Genomic DNA, 18,100 nt, shown 5'->3' on the forward strand with positions numbered 1-18,100 from the left:
ACTTGTGTATGTGTGTGTGTGTGTGTGTGTGTGTATAAAGAGTAGATATTTAAAACAGGTGGAATCTGTTGTCTAAAATGTTTAATTAAAACGTTAAAAAAGTAGAATATTCATTTTTATTGCAATGTTTGAGGGTATTTTGCAGGCCTCTCATGATTCAGAAGTTAGGATTCGTGTGGGGAATTTAAAGATTTTTCATTTGTTAAAGTGACATTTAGAATTAAATTTAAACAAGTGGCATAAAATAGTAGAAAGGCACTCGGTTTCTGTTTATTCTAACTTCTGTATGGGTGTCAGTCTCTTTACTTGGCTGTTATGAGGTTTGTCACCACTAATAAATGAATAATATTTGTATTCAAGAGACTTCCATTTCTTACTCCACCCAAGAGGATGTAAGGTCTTCACATTTCAGCAGCTGACTATCGCAATCGAGATACCTCGATTGGATAGCTTCGCTATATGGTCTGTCTGCTGAAAAAATAACTATAATGAGAAATAAATAATAACATTGACTTTGATCTAACCGTAGAATGAAAGGTTTTTATTTAATCGAAAAACAATCTCAATTCTGAGTAACAATCAAAACAGACTGTTCATCGTAATCAGAATTGAGATCGTGTAATACCGGAAACAGGATGCTAATCTTTAAGCTGGAATGTTTTTATTAATAAAAAAGGTTTCTAGCATTCATAGAAAAAGAATGCTTTGATATTAGTAATTTTTATAAAATTAATCATTTGAATATAAAAGGTTTCACAAACCATTTAAAGGAAGATATATCTTTTTTCGAGGATATTTTTTAATCCGTTTAAATAGATAAAATTATCGGATACTGATTATTGCTCAATTTCATCTCTATCGTATCTGCTCGGTTTTACGTTCGATTCGATTTATTAGTTGTTTCTTATGGCACTTGCCTCTATGGACAAGTCCGCTGTTCGAAGACAACGAATTTAAGCCGGTGGGGAGCATCTCTTGTTTTTATAGTAGTGCCAACTAGGGCCAAGAGTACGACTTTGCTACTCACGCATCACTCATTCGCTTGCACAACCCTTTTTTACAGGAGGGCACATTCACACATCTCACAGACAGAACAACGGAAGAACACCATGCCCAAACCGGAACTCGAACCCATTACACCCAGATCACGGGGAAGACTCGCTACCCCTATGCCAGGGCACCGGCCGATTTATTAGTATCAATTTTATAAGAATATAATGAACTGGAATATAAAGTAAATGAAGATGAGCCTCAATATTAAAGATCAAGTCTTTAAAATAATGATAATTTTAAGATTCGCTATTAATACTTACTTTACCTCCTTTGTACTATTTCCCCCTGAATTTTATCTCTGCATTTCTCCCATAAATTGGTTCTAAAGATTTTTTCTTTTAGAAAACGTCACAATTTCAGTTAGGTAATCGGAAAGCAAAGTTTCCATTTGAAAACTACAATTGTTCTGCTATAAAGTGTTCTTATGTTCTATTTTCCCAGTTTAAAACAGCAAGAAAAAAGGAATTTATCACCACGATTTAATTCAATTTGCCTTCCAATTTTTGGATTTGCGAATTGTTTTGTTAACACTGCGTGGCAATACAAGAAAACGATAAGAGATATTTTGAATTTTTTTTTTAATTGAATATCTTGAAATTTATTTTCACAAGAAAGAGACTTATTCAAAAGTAATTTATTTGGAAAAGAAATAGCACAAGTTCTCTATCGGTGAAACTAAATAAAACTTCATTTTAGCATCAGTGAAGTCGGAAAAAATAGATTTCGTTTATTTCTTTGAAAGAAATGGGGACCTCTACCAGATCTACAAAGGTAAGCTAAACGATTTCTGAGACTAAGTGTCTGAAGTGTCTTAAGTTTAATTGTTATATCTGATTTTAGTTTTAATGTGTTTCACATCTATAAAAAAAGTTATTAAATCCAAAATGCTAAAATAAGGATTGAGCATGTATTTAATTTTAATTTTTCGACAGAAATAGACTGTTGTTGAAATGATTAAAAATAGAGTATAGTAAAAATAGATTGTTGAATGAAAAGATAATTTTCCTACATCTTATAACTTTAAACGAGCAATTTTTGTATATATATAAAAATTTATTTCGTGTATCTCGGAAACGGCTGTAACGATTTGGATCAAATTTAATATTTAGATAAGGTGTTGCTTTTTAAATGTATCTATATAGGTCTCTTACCTGCAAAAACTTGATTTTACACAAAAAAAATTATAAGTAACCATTAGAGCCTTTTTTGTCTGCTCTCATGCTGACAATGTCATATAATGCCGTCTCGCACATTTTTGCGGTAATTGCATTGTGACAATAGAATAATAATCTACTGGTACCTCAAAATTGTGAGGTGGCACTATATGACATTAGGAAGTATTAACTTAAGACCCAATTTCACCATGGTAAAACTGAGTGCAAGTTCAAAAATATAAGTAATGATAGATAAACTGTACAGTGGATACTGCAATGTAGCAGATTGTTTCGAATAACATGTTAAACTAAATGCATTCACGATTTTTCTTTTATTTAAATGACCAGGTCATATGTAGATAAGATTGAAAATATTCTAATGCAATCGGTATGTGATTCGTTTTTAAATATTTTTTTTTTGAATTTTTTTTTCTTTTACAAAAATAAATAAACTGCCAAGGGAAGTTCGGTTTTCCAGATATTACTTTTAAGTCTAGGAAACCTTATAATGTATTTGATTCATAAGCCATTTTTTTTTTCAGATGCGAAAACTGAAAGAGATATAAAAGGCATTGGCAAAATGATTTATATAATTTGTAAAAGAATTATATTACTTTTCCCTACTTATGAGAAGAGGATGGTTTATTTTCAGAGCATAAAAATGGAATGTCAAACGGATAAAATTGAGAATTTCCGATACCTTTTGCTTTTATTTAATCGTGGTGCTAAAATCACCGAAGCTACTCTCCATGCATATGTATGATTGCATGGCGAAGCAATACCTCAATATACTATTTTCCGTTCATTTTCGCACTTAAAAAATAACGAATGGTTGAGATAGTTTCTTTGTCAAAAGAGTTTCTAAAAATATAATCTAAATGTTTTGGATAATCATCATTATCTTTTCTTCCATGAATTGTTATTAAACGATCTTTCTATTTAGGTTGATTTCTATTAGCCGTTTGTATAATTCTGAGATCCGAAGTATTTACATATATTTTTTCTATAAAAGAAATTCCCAACATCTTTTTCTATTTTAATGTCAATACTTCGTTTTCATCTGGCTAAAAATTAGTACCAGTTAGTCTTCGGAATTTCTCTATGACATGATTGTCTGCAGTAGTTAGTTAAACTGCAAATGGTTTTATTAGTTTATACCATGTAAATTAATTATGCCAATGCAAATGATTTATATAATTTTATTTATGGATTTATCTAACTATGAATGGTATTATTATTAATCATTTAATCACTGAGAACAATTTAGGCGTTGAAAGTATTCGAAAAATATGTTGCTTTATTAAGTAAGCATTGTTTAATTTTTTCTATTTAAACTCGTGATTCTGATGTGAAAGTTCGAGATTTTCATAATCAAGCGGAACGTTGTAAATTCTACATTTGTTCCCAGAAAAATGGGTGAAATCTGTGAAATAAATCCAGATTCATATGATACATGCCAATATGCTTCAATATATATAATTTTCAGATCTAATTAGCATCTTTTAAATAAAAAAAATGACATCGCAGGACAGTGCCAGATAAGATATGCTGTGATGTTATTTGACATACGCATGTCTTCGACATGTCATGTTTATTGTCTTTATTATTTTAATTATAGCTCGTGAAAAATTAAAGAATTTCTTACGGAATTTATTTATGAAAAGGTGGAACTGCTTATCCTTTTTTTAAAATGTCAGATACTATAACACGTATAAAGTGAGTAAAATGAGTAATTCTCTATAGTTTTTAATCGGAAAGTTAAATAAATTTTTTATTATTTTTTGAAACTTACATTAAGTCGACTTCGCCTAATGACTGTTTGCTGCCCCATCACCATTTTATATATTTAGAAAAACTAAATAACCAGTCACTCAACCTCAATTATTGTACTGATTTCTTGATCACTTTTATTTTATTATTATGGGTCGATTTTCCTTTTAATTTCGACATTTTGCAAGCATTGCTACCAATCAGAGCCCTATTTCCTTATTAGCCAACAATAGTTTGAAACAATACTTTCATTTTTAGTTTCTCGTAAACAAAGTATCTAAAGAAAAAATAATATAATCGTCAAACTCGAGAATAGTTCGAAACTCCAGATTTTAAACCACTCCGAATTCGAAAAATGTATTTTCGGAATGTCTATCTATCGCTAAGGTCGTTTGTCTGTGTATGATAGCTCAAAAACGTTTTGAGCAAGGCGAATGAAATTTGGCATGTGGTCTTTACACCAATTTCGTAGATTTCTATTAAATTTATATGAAATCCGTTCAGAGGAAGCGTGTCTAGTAAGCTGTCCAAGTACAAGTGAGTATTTACAAAACCTAAAAAGCGACATAGATAAAATTTGATACACAGATTTTGCATTTAAGGGGTTTAATGATCATTTTAATGATAATTCAAATCGCTGTAATTTGAATAAATGAAATATATTATGTGATCTTGTTATTAAAATTGTAAATTCTGATTTCATTCGGTCAAAAATAAATAAAAAAAAACATTCAGTTTTTTTTACTATACTATGAAATATAGAACGTGTATATACGGAGCTCTGAAAATAACAATCTGCGCATTCGCAGAGTTCATGACTTTATCAAGGTTCAAAATTTTATGCGGGGAAGGGGTGATTTCTCTCTTATTAGGGAGTATGGGAGAAAGTGTTGAGGCCACCACTACCTCTGATTTGGAGATGGGATATATTTTGTCAAAATTGATCGATATGATTACATTAGTATCATTAAAATTGTCACCAAAGGCGACTTCTCTTAATAAGATTAAGCCATGTCACTCAGTTTTGATAAACTATATCTTTAAAAAACATTATTCTAAATTACATTTGCTCAATAAATTGGAATTTTGATTGGCCAGCTGTATTTCAAAGTACCATTAATTCAAAGTTTTGAATTGATTGGATTTTTTTCATTTTGGAAGTAAGGAAATTCATTGACAAATTCTGCCAAGTTATTGAGATTGATGATGATGAACTTTATTTTCCGATATCTCTCGAAATGGAAATGAAAAGAGTAGACAACTATTGATGAGGTATCTAGGAGTCGTAAGAATTCATATGAAACAAGAATTTTTGAAATCGGTACAGCGGTAGTGTTTGGAGAACTCTGATGATTTTTTCCATAGTATTTATCATCCAATGGAATTACATTTTCCTTCGATTTCTTACGCGGATGGTAGCAAGCGGCCATTGATGATGTACATAGAAGTTATAAACTTTCATATGAAATAAAAAGTTTCGAAAATTGGTTCAGTGGTAGGGGCTGAATGACTGGTTGTTTGATTTTTTTTATTATTTCAAATACGTAGAATCGAGGCCGTGCGCGAAAAGGATAAACAGAAGTAGCTATGCAGGAGGCCGAAAGGTTGAATTCGTGACGTCACAGTCGAAAGCCTTTGCTTAGCTCTGTTGGTGATGTAGGAAACCCTATTCCTATGCAGAAACTAACTATTTCGTCTTTCGATAGTAATTTTTCCATCTTTTTTTACGGATTCAAACTAACCTCGGAATGAATAGCCGATAAAAACTAAGAATTCATAAAACCTCTTTAACTAAACATTTATTTTCTTGTTGATTAAGAAGACCTTTGAAATGAATAGGGGATTTGTATCTTTAAATCCATAAGTTTCCTTTCAAATTACAGAAACACAACAGAAGTACAAAGGTTTTGGCAGTTACTTATTACTGAAAGAATTTTTAACATCGACGATCAATTAAAATAAATATTTGAAAGAATAGTACAAGTAAAATAAAACACTTTTAAAAAGGCTTTGACACAAATTTCAATTGCAAGAAAGGAATTTTGATAGTAGATTACCCATTGTTTAGAGAAAAAGTACCAGAAACCAAAAAACATTTTTTTTTTCATATTCATAGAATAGCATATGCAAAAAACTGATATTTCATTAAAAAATCAATTTTAAAAAGATTAGTTCAAAGCAGGAAATTTTGATGATGGATAATCCAGTGTTTTGAGAAAAAATACACAAAAACGATAAATTATTTAATTTTATTTACATAAATTTCTAATTAAATTGTTAGAAACAGCTTTCCACATCACCCTGGGGGTACTGTTTCCAGATGCACTACCCCTTTTCAGAAATATTAAGCGAAGGCGGGTTCCCCAGTAGGTCTATTTCCTTCGTTTGCTCAAGTTTATCCTACTAAAAAAAAGTTGACAGTTTTCTTTTCAAATTTTAAGCTCTAAGCTGGTCATTCTTAATAATGGGGCACAGTTTTACAAAAAATGTAAGATTAAAGCTAACTAAAATTAAAAAAGCTAAATTAGCATTAAGTTCAAGGATCTCAACAAATTTAAATTATTACCTGTAATAAAAATAATATAGGAAATATTTCATTAAATTATTTCAAATTAAAATTCTTCATTCTGTATGTTTAAAAAATAACTGTGTTTCTGAACAATTTTCTAGCGATTTCCTCAAAAAACCTATAATTTTCTTTAGTCCACAATTGAATTTTAAAAATTATGTATACTTTACATAAAGAGAAAAAGTCCGTTAATTTTCAGCCGAACAATTTCGTTTTGCTCGGCCCGCACAAGCGAGTTGATTTTGTCCGTACTTTAGGCTTAGCCGATCTCGGAGAGTAACACTAATTTCTAACCATTATGAAATGCTTACATTTAAAAGAAGCTATTGAAATTTTTAAGCTTTAGAAGAACCTAAGAAATGCTTAAATTACATAATGAAATAAACGATAATGTAGGGATAATATAATCAACAATTAAAGCATCAAATTAGACTTGTCACCACGTGATTAAATACAAAAACAACTTTATATCTAAAAATATTGCAATCAAAGTTAACTCTAAAATATAACTAGATTATATTTTTGTATGCAACTAACATAAATTTAAAAAACTTACTTTAGAATGAGTTAATCCAAGAATACACCGGAATTTCGGTATGCATTTCCTTAAATCACGCGCGCATTCCAATCGCAAGCACTCAAATGGAGGCTTTACGCTGTGACGTCACAGCAGCTAAATTTCTCATGTTAATGGCCTCCTCTAGGTAGCGCTCTTGTCTTTTTCGCGCACGGCCTCGGAAGAATACAGTTTTTTACTTTCCCATATATTTCCCATAAGAAAAAGTATTTTATTCACCAAAATATGTTGGCGAATCTCCACGTTTCAGACCTCATCAAGTCCGAAACACACATTTTTAAAACTATACGCGTCTCTCTGTATACACAATATGTCAAAAAATGCTTTGAACTCAAAGGCATTAAATTTGCAGATCCTTATCATATTTTAGCGAAATTTATCCACACATTCTTTTTCTGTACGAGCACAAGTGAACACGATAAACACAACGCAAAGAGATATACAAATAAAATTAGGCGTACAGATTTATCTTTAGAATCGTCGATGTATGTTAAATTTTAGACCAAATCCCTTAAAAGTTGATCATTTATTTATATATTTAATTGCGTTTATATGAATGCAATATTTTTAAAACGCAACGACCTAGACAATGAAATTCGGTGTGTCGTTTTATAACTGAGATTGTAGATCTGTTTCGAATTTTGGATCCAATCAATGGAAAGAAAAGCATTCAAAATGCATACTAAGTGTTTCTTCATCCTATTACTAAGCGTAATATGCGCTACAATGCGTCACCGCACTCGTTTTGGAGGAAGAAAACTTCCACCGCTTGCGAACTATCGTGATCTTCGAGGGTTTATCTCTCCTCTGATACACTACACCACACCCATTTTATGTTCAGGGAATACAGAGGTGGATAGGAGAAGATGAGGAAAAAGCTGAGAGAATGCCAAAGTACACAAGAAAAATCGAATGAAAAAACACTCCCGCTGTTTTTTCCCTCTTCTTCTACTTTTTTTTTTTTTTCTTTCTAGAATATGTTTTCCATCTTTTTTTAATTATATCGAACACCACCGATTTTTAAGATCTTAGGTCAGGGTTTTAAAAGAATGAAATTTACTCCAATCTCCGAGAAATGTTTTATTAAAAATGTGTTGACTCAATCATCCATTTCTTTCACTTCTAATTAATAATGCAACGATTCAATTACAACTTAGATAAAATTCTTATCAGCCGAAACTTTGGACTGTATTCTAGATAGTTTTCTGCCCATTATATTTCCATTACAGATCATGATATCTTAAATGAATCTAAATTTAGTCCTTGCCTCGTAAATTTTAAAAGATTTTAGTCTATATAGTGTACAAGTTACGCCCTAAGTATATACTAATATTGTATAGTAACAAGTATAGCCCTAATTTAGCTATTATAATTTACATACTTATATGGATGCAATATGCTTTCAAGAATTAATTCTAAGTTAATGTTTTGAGATACAACTGTTTTCGCTGGACGTATTTGAAAAATTTTAATGTAGCCTGTTGTATTCTGAATTTTAAATTTCTAAAAACTATAAGCTTCCATCTCAGACGATGAAGAGAATGTATTGGATATTTTATTGCTTATGCAATTCTCATGCGCCCGAAACCTTTGCACCCAAACATCTTTGGGAGTAAAATTTAAAGTAAACACATATCTTAAAGGGAAATTTTCATAAATCTACTTGGGAAGTAATTTACCCCTACGACGATGTTTCAAAGAAAAAAAAAAAAAATACTGGGGCTGCTATCTGATAGCAAAGTTACGTTTAATAAACATGTCTTTTATAGAGCTGACAAATTTAGGAATAAAGTTCATTCAATCATTACTATCTTGGAATATACTCTCCGCTTTCATTTCGAAAAGAAGTCCTGCCATTAATGCAAATACTTCATCTTATTTTATTCAAACATTTACAGCAAAAACGAACAAAAAGCAAATTAAGATGCTACTGAATGAAATTCTTCATATCATAATAAATTTACCATGGTTCATAAGAAATATTGTTATACATAAAAGACCTTTAAAGAAACTGATAAAATTAAAGATTACATCACAAAATTTTGTAGGAATTCAAAAAAAAAAAAAAAAAAAAAAAAAGCCATCCTGGCCCGTTTATCAGCTGTCATACTTCTTTAACCAATGAAAAGGAGTATGCATATCCATGTCGAGCAACAAAATTGTCCTTTTTCAAATAGCTATTTAAGACAATCTAAACTAAAACTTATAGTTTGAAGTTTCTTACCATAACCTAAAAAATTGTCAAATCTTTTAGCAATTCACCCCAAAAATTAATTCTATGTGGCTTCTATAGACAAACTTATAATGTTCTTTAGCTAAATTTCACAAGATTCCTTTTTAACCCTTTAGCCGAAGAAAAATGCAAATTTCATGTACTCAAGCGAATATTTAATATAATTTATTATAATTAATATAATTTAGGATAGAAATATAAACATGGAGACTAACGACTCCATTGCTGGTGAAGGAGATGTGGTATTTTTTATGGTTTTAGCACAAGATGCCAATAATAGAAATGCCCCCCCCTTTTTTTTTGTTCTTTAAGACCCTTTTTGGTATTTGCGGCGGCTCGGTCATTAAAGTTTATTAAGTGTTCAATAATCAGATGAAGTGATCTTTATCGTAAATCATTCTGATCAATAAAACATATTTTAGGAGGTGAAAATGTTTTTTTTTAAATTAATCATTATAAATATTTCTTACACCAAGACTCCAACAGGTACCAAGGTTCCAGAAAATAAACTTTTCAGACAAAATATAGTTGAGTGGATATTTAAATATAAGCTACAGTAGACGGGCCATGTTGTCATCTTCTTCGACGGCAAGAGAATTTACATACATTCGATAAAATGAGACTTCAGAGGCCTGTGCGTGAGAAAAGAATCTGATTGAAGAGGTTTTCAGCTTCTCTTCTAAATCAAAAAAGTAAAAACCATTTGAGTTAGAAATCCGTGACTCTTATGTAAGTGTGTCACGATTAAAAATGATTTTTATTACTTTTAGAGGACTATCTATGTGGAAGAATGGATGATATCCGTCTTTGTATGAAGGTGGCGAACCTTCGATGAGGAAGGGCAAAGAATTCGCGCTTTTTATTTACCATTGATCCTTTTCCAGCGGTTTTTCCCCCTGCTTTAAAAATGATGGTGCAGTGTCCCTTATCTTCCAAAAATAAAAGGAAAAAAATATCTTTAAAAATTCCTTACTAGAAATTTTAAAGATATTTTTTTCCTTTTATTGTCTGAATCGTCTGAAATATCGTCTGAATGTATCTGAAATATCGTACCAGGATAAGCGTTTTGGATTGCTTGCATCGATTGTTGCCTCCCGTGTGTCCCCTCAGGGGCTCACCTACTATAGGTGAGTACGGGTGTCCCAATCCCGAAGTTCCCAGGGATCTTTACCTCCTTTCTGTTCGCACTCCTCTACGCCTTCTGCTTTCTGTTGTTTTTTCTTTCCCTCGACGGCAAGCGAGGGAGCTCTCCATAAGAAGCTGTCGCCGCTCTGTTTGCTTCTTGCTTCTCATGGACAGCCAAAACCACACGTGTTGGCCGTGCGTGGCGACCCATTAGAAAGACGGGTGGTGCACTGTGGTCCCCGGTGTATCAATCGGCTGGTAGCTAGTCACCTGAGTGGCTAGTTTGCTAGGGATCAAGCAAAGGGGTTACTCCTTGAGCTTGGCGTTAAGGGTGGTCACTGTCCCCGGGGTAACTCCGAGCCTATAGGTTCCGGCTAGCACCAAGGTAAGCGCCGAGGCTGGGAATGGCCAGAGCCGGTGGTTGCCTTCCCTTGTTGGGCTCCGTGGTGGGCGGTGCCGTCGGGCCTGAATTTGTACCAATGTCATATGGGCAAACGGAAATCTGCTCCCTTCAGTGGGCAACAAATCGTTTAAAAAAAAACTCAATTACAGTTATCTTTCCAACTTTTTTTTCTCATAAAAAGAGTTTCCAAAACGAATGAGTCTTTTCATTCAGTATCTCCTTTCTTAGTTGAAAAAAGCATCACAAGAAATATCGGGGAAGTAAAATGCATCAAGAAGCTTCGTTCCGGAGACTTGCTAGTGGAAGTTCTGTCCCGGAAACAATCGCAACATATAATGAAATTGAAATCATTCGCTGACATCCAAATCACCGTTTCTCCGCATGTTTCTTTAAATTCTTCCAAGGGAGTTATCTCCTGCGGAGAAATGTTCAATGATGAAGAGGAAGAAATTCTCAAAGAATTGAAAAGCCAGGGGGTGAGTAATGTAAGACTTATATCAATACGGAGAAATGGCGAACTCCATAAAACAAAGCATTTGATTTTGACATTTGGGTTTCCAAAACTGCCAGAACATATTAAAGCAGGCTATATGCGTCTTCCGGTAAGGCCGTATATCCCCAGTCCACTGCGTTGTTTCAAATGCCAACGTTTTGGGCATTCTAAAACTTCTTGCCGTGGGACACTGACCTGCGCCCGTTGTGCAGATGTCGGTCATGACAGTTCTCAATGCAACTCTGTCGAAAAGTGTGTAAACTGTAAAGGTTCACACACCTCGTATTCTAGAAATTGCCCAACATGGTTGCTTGCAAAAGAAGTAATAAGTACAAAAATAAAAAATCAGATATCTTACCCCGAAGCTCGGAAACTTGTGAAATCCCAAACCCCTACAGGCACTAGCTATGCTTCCATAGCTCAGATAAAGACTAAGCCGTCAAAATCTTTTAATATATCGAATGATTCTTTGGCTTTAGAAAAATCAGTTTCAATTCCCGACGTGCAATCTAGTTCTAATTCAACTAAACTAAGTATTATTCAGAATGAAAATGTCAGTTCCACCCTGTGATGTTGTGTCAGCTTCACAGGATTTGCCCGATTTTCAGTTAGTAACAAAGAAAAAGAAATATAAAAAAACTCTGAAGACCGCAATTGGAAACCAAAAGGAATCAATATCAGAAAAATCCAAATTTTGGGTAACCTCGCCTATGCAGGTTCCGACTTCTTCTACTATGGAAGTAAACAAATCTGCGTCAACACATGTGACAAATCACTCTAAAGCTGTACATAAAACTGATTATTTGCCAGCTTCTGCGATTTCTGAACACATTTCAATAGACGGTGATTGTAATAACAAAAGTGACAATGATATCGGGTCGTCTGTGGCTGAAGACGCTATAGACTATGACCCAAACGAAACTATTGAGGAAACATCCCCTGTTATTGATCTGCAAGAAAAATCAACAGTAATATTTAAAACCCCTACATCAACTGATAATCTTACTATTAAAGAAAAATTAAAAAATAGCCCATTTCATTGAGTTAATTTTAAAACATTTCAATCTAAGACAATTAGTACCACTGTCCATGACAAGTACAAAAAGAAACATCATGTCAAAAGACTGCAATGATTTTATATCCCTAATTTAGACATTATCATTTGTCTATTGATTTTTTAAAAATATCTTTAACAATTTCTTAAATTTTTATCTTATTATCTTAATTTGCATATAGTTCTCCATTTTTTAGATTTTAAGTCATTTATATGATTGATCTTTTATTCACGAGTTTCTAAATGCTTTCCATTTTTACCATTTGATTGGCGCAGTTTAGCCAAACATGGCCCCTGCGCCATTAAGCCTCAAACAACCAACCATCAACCAACCAGCCTCCCGTGTGTAACGAATTTTACATTACGCAATTTACAGAAAGGCAGTCAGCCTGAATATATTATCATGTCAATAAAAGTGAAGATAAAAAAACTATTTTTAAATTAATGTCCAAATAAAGAATTAAAAAAAAATCATAGTTTGAATATTGGCGAAAACATACGAAGGAAATATTTGACGAAATAATTAAAATTATGATGAAATTTTATTGTGACTATAAACAGTATTGTCCGCTGTTCAGCATTAATTTTTAAAATTCTCAAAATTTGTGAAAAGTTACATAGTACTAAAATTGGTATAAACTAAAAGTTTTTCTTAATTTTAAAATGGTGTAAGAGCATTTTTTTTGTTTGATTGTATACTCTGAAGTAATTTACGATAAATTTAAAATTCCGATCAATTTTGAATTAATTGAATATCAAACTGAAATGTCATAAAACTTTCTCTTATAGAGCACTTTCTGATTAAGAAGTAAATATAATGTACCAAATTTAGTGCCTCTAAATTCATTAGTATATCTTATAGTAGATATACTATTTAATAATATGTTCTGAGACAATCAAAATTTCAGATTCTTTTCTCCTCTTGAGTTTCGCTTTCTCTACACCTTCTGCTTTCCGCTTTCCGCTTTCATCCCACTACAACAAGTGCGGAAGCTCTCCGTAAGAAGCTGTCGCCACTCTGTGTGCTTCGTACTCTTCATAGACAGTCAGAAGCCCCCGCATGCTGGTCGTATGTAGCAACCCGCTTGATGAGTGATGCACTTGTGGTTTCCAGTGTATTAATTCGGCTAGTAGTTTGGTCGCTTAAATTGTAGGGATCAAGCGAAAATGGTTAACTTCCAGGGCTTGGCGTAAAGGATGATCGATATTCCTAGATGTGACCTTGAACGTCTAGCTTTTGGCTAGCACCAAGGAAAGCTCGGAGACTGGAGGTAGACAGAGCCGGTGTCTGACTTCTATGCCTCCATGGAGGGCAGTTCCGTTGGGACCCGAATTCTGTTGGTCTTACATGGCCACTTAATCACACAGATGTTGCTATTAATAACAAATTCTTCATTAGGCGCACTGCTAATACCTTTCACATTATTTCACCGTTTATGGTTCACAAATATATTGTGTTAACAGCTAGCGAAGTAAAGAAGTTGTGGCGATTTGCTAATAGAAACAGCAAATCCTTTTCAAGTTGAAAATCTTCTGAAATTAACTCAGGTAGGCAATTTACCAATAACAGTCTCACCTCATTAATCTCTTAACTTTTCCCGTGGTGTTATTTCAGATCCAATTCTGAAATCTATCCCTGGATGTGAAATTATTGCAGAGCTGACCTATCGAAAGGTGTTGACTGATGTAGAATAAATATTAGGCTTGATGACCATATAACACATACCCAATATATCGTTTTGACTTTTGAAAACCCAGGAGCATCCAAATTTGTTCAATCTAATTATGTACACCATAATGTCCTCAAATGTGTATGAATCTTTTTAGATGCTTTAAGTGTCAACGATTCGAGCACTCTCATGCAAAATGCCTTGGTACACCAACATGTGTGAAATGTGCAGAGACAAGTCACGACGCAAATTCTTGCTGGTCTAAAATGTTTAAATGCTTAAACAGCACAGGACCTTCCCCAACGTATTCACGAAATTAATATTTTTATTAGAGGAGAAATACTGTTCATCATTTTTTAACTGTATGTCTACATAAAATATTCACGTGATTTACAATCTTCAATACTTTTCTGAAAACCAGAAGATTCTTCTTACTGACGTCAGTCACTTATGAAAAATTAACTTTCATTTAGTAAAAGAGTATGGCAACCGTTTTTCGTTGTTGTAAACATGGCGACACTTTTAACTAGAAATATTTTTAATTTCGAAAAAAATCATTCTTTCAAAATCTAGAAAATAGACACTATAGTGCAAGTAGATTTTAGAAAAAAAAAATTACCTATTTTACAATGCTGAAGATTTAACTTGAGTACGGGTCATTTTTTAAATATTTTTGTGCCATTTATTATAATAGTCAATGCGGTAACTTACATAACGAAAATACAATTATATTCTTAATACTGAGAATTATTATTAACATTAAAGGAGAAATTATTATGTATTTTTGTCCTACTGTAAATTTTGATACAATTTTTTTACCGTTTTTTTTCTTCTTGTGACGCATTTTAAATTGCTTAGAATTTGTATGGTCTGCGAACGTTTACAATGAAGTTTGTTTATATATAGAAAAATTTCGTATAGAAACATTTTTTTATTATTAGCTTATATTTCAGTTTATTGCATGTTTTTTTGCTTAAAATTTAAATTGGGAAAAATTGTAGTAATTTTATACAGTTGTAGATGTTTAAAATTTGGATAATAATAATGATGATTGTTTAAGTTGATGGATAGATGAGGATATAGTTTTATTTTTCCATCATGGTTTTATTTTTATTCTTTGCTTTTTTTTTTGGGAAACAAAATATTTTGGTTATTTTTTATTAAGAGAGGTTTTCTTTTTTTTTTCACTCAAATTTTTGAAACATTCTATTTTACAATTTATGTAAAAGTAATCTGTGATTATATTTTAATTGTTTGGGCACAGATTATTTATTAAGAAAAGAGGAAACAGATAATTTATTAAGAGAACAGAATAAGAGGAAACATTCTTCTTCACTTGTATTATTATCATTATGCTGTTTAAATAGAGAAGTTTATTAGTTCTTTCTTATTTCTGCAAGAGAACTTATTAAATCTTATATTATTTATAGTTTAAAAAAACCTATGAAATTTTGATAAAAATATTTAATTAATATTATAAATGTTTTTTAGTATGAGAAGTTTGGTTTTAAGTATAATCACTGAATTTGTAAAGAATATAGATTTATATAGAATAGAATTTATATTTCTTAGATTGAATAATATAGAATATATATTTCTTCATACTCACACATGTATATGCTATATTTTTGTGTGTGAATATTTTTGTTTGCTAAACATTTTATAGCCATTTACAACTTTATTTTTAGCAGATTTTTTTTAAAGATTCATATTTCTATTTTTTTTATTTTGTTAAATACTGAATATATAAAATATTTTGTTAAAGAAAAAGTAAATAATGTCAGATTTTAAAAAATTAAGGTTTAATTATTTCATAAAATCAAAGTAAAATTTTAAATGAAATATTTACAGTAATTTAAAACTTGGCAATTTAAAAATTCTCATCTTAAATAGTACATTCAAATGAATGAGAATTCTTAGACCTCTTAACACTATGCATGTGGGAAATATGCTTTTAATTTTTTTACAGTCTGTCACAGGAGTACATATCATGCAAGGCATATGTAATGTGCATATCATGTTGAGTTGATATATGCAAGCATAAGTCCTCAGTAAAATACATATGCATGCAATGTGTTAATTCATAATGATGCATTTTTGGTAAGCAGTAGGATGAAAGTATGATGAAAGTAAATTATTTAATGATTTATAATATAATATTAATTACTAATTAAATTGTTTATTTTCCACTTTACAGATTCTTTGAAATTATATGTTGCAGTATTTATCTTTGATATTTTCTTATAATCTTTCTAAACTATAATTATAAAATGTTATATATAATGTTATATATAAAAGTATTTTTGATACTTTTTTGCATAATGCTTTTATTTATTATTAAGTTTTATTTTATGTTAGTCATCTCCCCCTCTATGATTCACATATTAGAAAATAAAAACATGCAAAAGCTATTCAGATAAAAATTAATTCAAATAAAATTATTCAGATTAAACTTGTAGAAGATTAAATTAAAAAAAAGTTATTTAGATAAAAAAAAATTAGATAAATTAAAATAATTCATTATATATTGTTTAAAATTCTGTTGAAATGAGGGTATTGAAACGATCCATTATTAAAAGAAGCCTTATAATGTATACTGCCTGAAGGCTGCAAAATGCCTAAATTTGCTGTTGATAACTGAAATTGTATTTAATGAAATGAAACCTTGTATCTTTATTGTAAATTAAGTTTTGAATTTGTGTGTATTTTATGACCTATTTTTATATTTAAATCTTTGTTTTCTCTTTATAGATGTAGATATGCCTATCTGTGCAGGGTGCTATGAGAATATTGATGATGAAGAATGTGTGCAAGCATGCAATAAAGACTGGCACAGTACTTGCTTTAAGTAAGTAGCCTGGGAAATATATTATCAGGAAACTTGATTAAGAATAATACTTTTGCATTTTAATTTTTATATCTGGTAATAAAAAAAAATGTAGTATAGTAAGGATATTGGTCAAATCTTAAATGAGAAAGTATAATATTACTTCGTTGAGAAAAGAAAATATTTGATAATGATATGTTTCATTAATGTGAATCATAGTCAAATGATTAAATTGGTCTTATCTGTTAATTATATTAATTGTGACTTGATGTGTTATATAAATGTACATATTTATACATTTCTTGCTGTTCATCTGAAAGTACATTAATTTGAAATTTCAAGGGAACTTTTCTTAAGTTATGATGTATGTTTTTTATGTTCTGTTTGTAATTATTTCATATTTTACTACAAATTTTTTTATAATATTGCCTAAATTTATTTTATGATTTACATTTTAATTTGCTTTAAAATTATTGCAGAATTTGGATTTTGAAACTAAGGCAAGTAATGTGCAATTTCAAATATGATTTTTTTGTTTTATAATATATATATGATAAATTCTTCTGTTTGTTTGCCATTATCAAATAAAATTTATGTAATATGTTAATGCTTTTCAGTAATTATTTAGTGTTGTAATTTCTAATATTTCCTCTGATTTTGATTGAATTATATATCATTCATTAATATTTTGAAATATTTGTTCTTATTTTTAACAAAATAGGTATAAGGTCTTTTTTTGTTGTTAATTTGAATAATTTACTTTCAAAGAATTATTATTAATGTTTCATTCTATTAGTTAGCTTTTCAAGTTACATTTTTTTTTTTGTTTCAAATTTGACAGTGTAAAGATTTAGATTTTTTTTTTTTAATCTTAAGATTTCATCTGCTTATCTATACTTATAATAAAGCTCAATGTGTGTGTGTGTTGGCGCTCTACAGGCCAGACCGTTTGACCTACAGCTACCAAATTTGGTACATGTATACCTTGGAGGTTGGGAATGTGCACCTGGGGTTTCTTTTTTCGAATTTTTAATTAGAATTTTAATTATTAATTAAAAACTAACTTTCCCGCCAAAAAAATCTTCCATTTTCCCCACCGCCAACTTTTCCGCCAAAAAAATCTTCCATTATCCCCAGCGCCAAACGAGAAAGGCTTCCGTTTCTTTTTTCTC

General features: G+C 31.0%; 1 protein-coding gene across 2 annotated transcripts in view; it reads left to right on the top strand.

The window, feature by feature from the left end:
- Positions 1-1,738: 1,738 nt before the first annotated feature.
- The window catches only part of LOC129984405 (LIM domain kinase 1-like), a 42,047-nt gene continuing 25,685 nt past the window's right edge, over positions 1,739-18,100 (top strand). The window contains exons 1-2 of one of the 2 annotated variants that reach the window (XM_056094284.1): positions 1,739-1,824; positions 16,853-16,949. In XM_056094284.1, the coding sequence (XP_055950259.1) occupies positions 16,861-16,949 (89 nt within the window). In that variant the 5' untranslated portion in view covers positions 1,739-1,824; positions 16,853-16,860. Of the gene's footprint in view, positions 1,825-14,595; positions 14,751-16,852; positions 16,950-18,100 lie in introns of those variants that run through there. The other variant, XM_056094282.1, reaches the window with a different exon arrangement.

This window comes from Argiope bruennichi, chromosome 9 (assembly GCF_947563725.1).
Source record: "Argiope bruennichi chromosome 9, qqArgBrue1.1, whole genome shotgun sequence".
In the NCBI taxonomy this organism is placed as follows: domain Eukaryota; kingdom Metazoa; phylum Arthropoda; class Arachnida; order Araneae; family Araneidae; genus Argiope; species Argiope bruennichi.